The sequence below is a fragment of the Antrostomus carolinensis genome, unplaced genomic scaffold (genome assembly GCF_000700745.2).
Source record: "Antrostomus carolinensis isolate BGI_N321 unplaced genomic scaffold, ASM70074v2 scaffold28058, whole genome shotgun sequence".
In the NCBI taxonomy this organism is placed as follows: Eukaryota; Metazoa; Chordata; class Aves; order Caprimulgiformes; family Caprimulgidae; genus Antrostomus; species Antrostomus carolinensis.
The window spans coordinates 66,036-69,803 of NW_010334133.1; the positions used below are offsets into that span (position 1 = coordinate 66,036).

At 51.7% G+C, this 3,768-nt stretch overlaps 1 protein-coding gene across 1 annotated transcript; it reads right to left on the reverse strand.

Annotated features, from left to right (window-relative positions):
• Nucleotides 1-703: 703 nt before the first annotated feature.
• TRIB1 (tribbles pseudokinase 1) lies at nt 704-3,563 on the reverse strand. The gene is made up of 2 exons (XM_010174122.1): nt 3,274-3,563; nt 704-1,172 (listed from the first exon to the last, which is right to left on the reverse strand). The coding sequence occupies exons 1-2, from the start codon at nt 3,426-3,428 to the stop codon at nt 704-706; spliced, it is 624 nt and encodes a 207-aa protein (XP_010172424.1). The 5' UTR covers nt 3,429-3,563.
• Nucleotides 3,564-3,768: the final 205 nt, after the last annotated feature.

Sequence of the window (3,768 nt, forward strand, 5' to 3'; positions counted from 1 at the left end):
TGGAATCGGAGGGGATCTGGCTGGGAGATCCACTAGCTTCTGCTTCAGAAAGAGCCAGAGCAGTGATTTGTCTTACGGGTGGATCCAGGAGCTTCGTGCCTCTGAAAGCAGGATCGGCTGGAGGAGCAGCAGCGAGTGGGCGGCTGGCCGTGGCGGGTGAAGACCTCCTTCCCTCACTAAACTGCGCTTACAGTCAGAAAGCTACTTTGCAAGCTGGCCGGTGCATCACGCCGAGTCAACTCCCCTGATTACCCATTTCTGTCAGATTTGCTCAGTTGGAGGCACACCTCGTGCCCCCACCTCCCTGGCATCATGGCCAGGGCTCCACACCCCCATAGCCATGGTGGGACAGCAGCCGGGGCTGCCTCTCTGTCTCACACCCCACCAGCCATAAGACTCTGCAGCCAAGATGCGGCCAGTTCCATTGGTGGAGGATGCGGAAGGCGGGAGAAAAGCTGGGCGGCTCTTGCAAAGCTGCACGGGTCCTCCAGGGCCAATCGATGGACCTTCCAGCAGAGAAAGAGGATGAAACTCCAAGCATGCTCAGGGAGCGGAGATCTACGGGTTGGCATTTATTTTAATCAAGGTCACTTTTCTGACCATACTGGCACTTTAAGATGTTGTTGATTTTGCAAACGTGGAAAAATGAAACCCTACAAAGATGACGGAGGTGAGAACCGCCGAGTTTCTTGAGAGTTTGGGGTTAGCAGAAGAAGGAACTAATATCATCACTGTCTCCGTGGTATTCTGGAACAATTTGATCCGAAGTTCCCATCTCCTGGTCTGTATATCCAGTCTCCAAGACAGCCTCGAACCAAGGGTGAAGCAAGATCTCCGGAGCAGTGAGTCTCTCAGAGGGCTCCCGCCGCAGGAGGCTGCGAATGAGGCATCGGGCTTTGGGGGAGACGTGGTCAGGAATACAGAACTGTCCACGACGGATTTTGGAAAACAGAGTGCTAGGGTCCGAGTCGTGGAAGGGATAGCGTCCCACCAGCAGGGTATAGAGCATCACTCCCAAACTCCACACGTCGGCCGATTTTCCAGAGTAAGTCCCTGTCGTGTTTAGGATCTCAGGGCTGACGTACGCCGGGCAGCCGTGCTTGTCTGAGAGCGCATCATCTTCGCCTTTGATGATGTGCGTGTCTTCCAGGCTCTCCAGCCGCAGCTGAGTCCTAGGGAGGGCAGGAAAGGAAGCTATGGGTGAGAAATAGCAACAGCCAGGCACGAGTGGGCACAGTAAGCCCCCTGCCACAGCAATCCCCATTCCCCTTCTTGCTTCAGCATAAAGAAAATATTTTATACGTCGGCACAAAACTTTTTAATTTGCAGCGGAAAAGTTGCCTGGCCTCCTGAACCCCTGTAGTGGAAGGGCAGCTATGTGCATCGGGTAGGAGCTCAGCGACGCCTGCTTATTTTAAATACTGGGGATTTTAACAACACAGAGAGCTCTCGAGGAACACCAGCGAGTCACTTTCTATCTCTGCAGACTGCACTGCAACTGCCGGGGCTTCATCAGCTACAATACATTGTACACGCCGCTATTTGCAGTTCAGGCTTTGAGCAAAAGCATCCAGCCGCGTCATTTTGCAAACCACAAAGTCCAGCTCCCTTCCCTGCTTGCGGGAATCATCGGCTCAACCTGAGTTTTGTAATTTTTTTTTTATTTTTTATTTTTAACTATTTTTTGCCTTTCTGGAGGGTACCACCACTCCCACCACCTCCCAGGTGGACATGGGTCCACCCCGACCTCCCGTTTTGGGGGGAAAGGGGAGCTTCACATCAGCGAGGAAGCTGTCGACTCGCCCTGGAAGGGCTGAGCGCTGCCTCGCAGCCCGCTGGGGTGTCGATGCGTTGGCTGCAGCCTGTCCTCAGCGTGACCTCACCAAATACCCATTGGTTCTGCAAACGGAAAATATGACTCAACGGGAACCGTGGGCCCGGGATTGGCTGCGGGAGCCCTGAAACTGCACCTGTGCCGGAGAGCCCGAGTCCGCCTGCCATTGCTTAACCCTCTTCTTGCCAAATGGGATGCACATGACACTTGCCTGTGCAACGCGTTATTTCCAAATGAGTGAGACTGTGTGCAATGTAACATTTCAACAAATGTTTCATCTTCTTATGGGCGGGAAAAGCTGCAATAGTTTCCTTCAAAGGAATGGCTTTCTTTGCATGTCAACATATGGTTGTTTCTGTTTCAGAGGGGCAGTGCTGGTTAATTTTCTTATCACGTTTATAAATGATATCCTACAGAAGTGTTAGCCCAGGTAAAAAAATATTTTTTTTTTTTAAAAAAAGCATTTTCTTCTGCTTCAGTAACATTACCTCCAGTTTCATCAGATTAAGCACAACTCCTTTGCAGCTTTTACTTATTTTTTTATTTTTCCATGGGATAAGCAGCTAGTCAGAGTCAGTTTTGCTGATTAAAAATGTATTTTTGGCTTTGCCATATGTGATGAGGCACTACAAGAGCAACAAACACTCCAGGGAAACACTGAATTATTTCCCTAATCTAAATTTAACAACTAGATCTCCTTTCTATAACACTAGGCTTTAGGCTAAGTTTTAGCAAAGTGCTTTTCTTCAGTGGAGGATTCCCAAAGCAACATTTAACTGTGTCCCACCTTCCCTCCTGTGTGTGCCCACGTCCTGGGGAACAGGGGGCATGGAAAGCAGCAGCACTGATAGCGGAAGAGGGATAAAAGCCTCAAAGGACGCAGCCAGTTTTTCCTTAGCAGTGTAACCCTGATCAGCAGGGGATTCCAGCAAGGAGACCCCTCCGAGCACCCCTCGCCCAACAGCGGTTCTGCCACGGGGCAGCTCTCCAGGGCGTGAGGAGGGACCTGAACTCCAGCTCCTCACACTCCCTGCACCGTTCCCCCTCCCCAGCCCAAGGCCTCAGCCTCCCTCCTCTCTCCTCTCTGCCTCTTACTCATTTTACACTGAATGAGTGGCACACATGACATCTTCTGGCACTAACGGGCATCAGAACTATCATCCCTTTGTCTACCAGTGGGTTTCACTGAACTTCTGCTGAATGAGAGGAACCTCCCGGAGAGCTTCCTCCCTTTCATCAGTCAAGATCTAACTAAGGGTAAGCGCATACTGGTTAGATCCGTGACCTACTACACACATGATGGGGACCTACTTGGATCGCTCACAGGTGATGCCCGGCTGACACGGCCGTTTCCACTCCCCGGGACGCTTTTTGTGTCTCTAGATGTGGCATTCCTTCCTCCCCACCCACCCCAGGGCTGGCTGGTGACAACCGCTTACCTTTCTTCATTAGAAAAGACAAATTTCCTGAGCTTGAGGTCACCAAGTACGATGGCCGACTGGTGGCAGTGAGCTACAGCGGAGACGATCTGCTTGAACAGCCGGGCAGCCTCCTCTTCCCTCAGCCTCTTGCAGCTCCTCACGTAGGAGTGCATGTCCCCAAAGTCCTTTTCAAAGAACACATAGGCCTTGGTGTCCCCGAGGATGACTTCGACGACCCCAGTGATGTTTCTGTGCGACGGCAGCTGAATGTAAGGCCGGATCTTGTCCTGGTAGTGTTTGAGGGGGAACACCTGTAAAGAGGAAATTAAATCAAAATGCATTCTCAAGGGCGTTGAAAGCAGCCGCTCGCGTAGCAACTCTCCCCAAACAATGACGAGGGAGCTGGAGGGAAGCCAGGGCTCGGCAGGAGCGTCGTTCAAAGCGGTTACCGAGACCCTTCCTGTTCACTTTATACTGAAGTGAGGGGGGGTGGGGGGGGGGGGAATAAAATCA

Coding starts and splice junctions, on each gene's coding strand:
- TRIB1 (XM_010174122.1), bottom strand. CDS start 3,428: ATGCACTCCTACGTGAGGAGCTGCAAGAGGCTGAGGGAAGAGGAGGCT. Junction 1,173..3,273: donor GTCTTTTCTAATGAAGAAAG/GTAAGCGGTTGT, acceptor TGCCCTCCCTAG/GACTCAGCTGCGGCTGGAGA.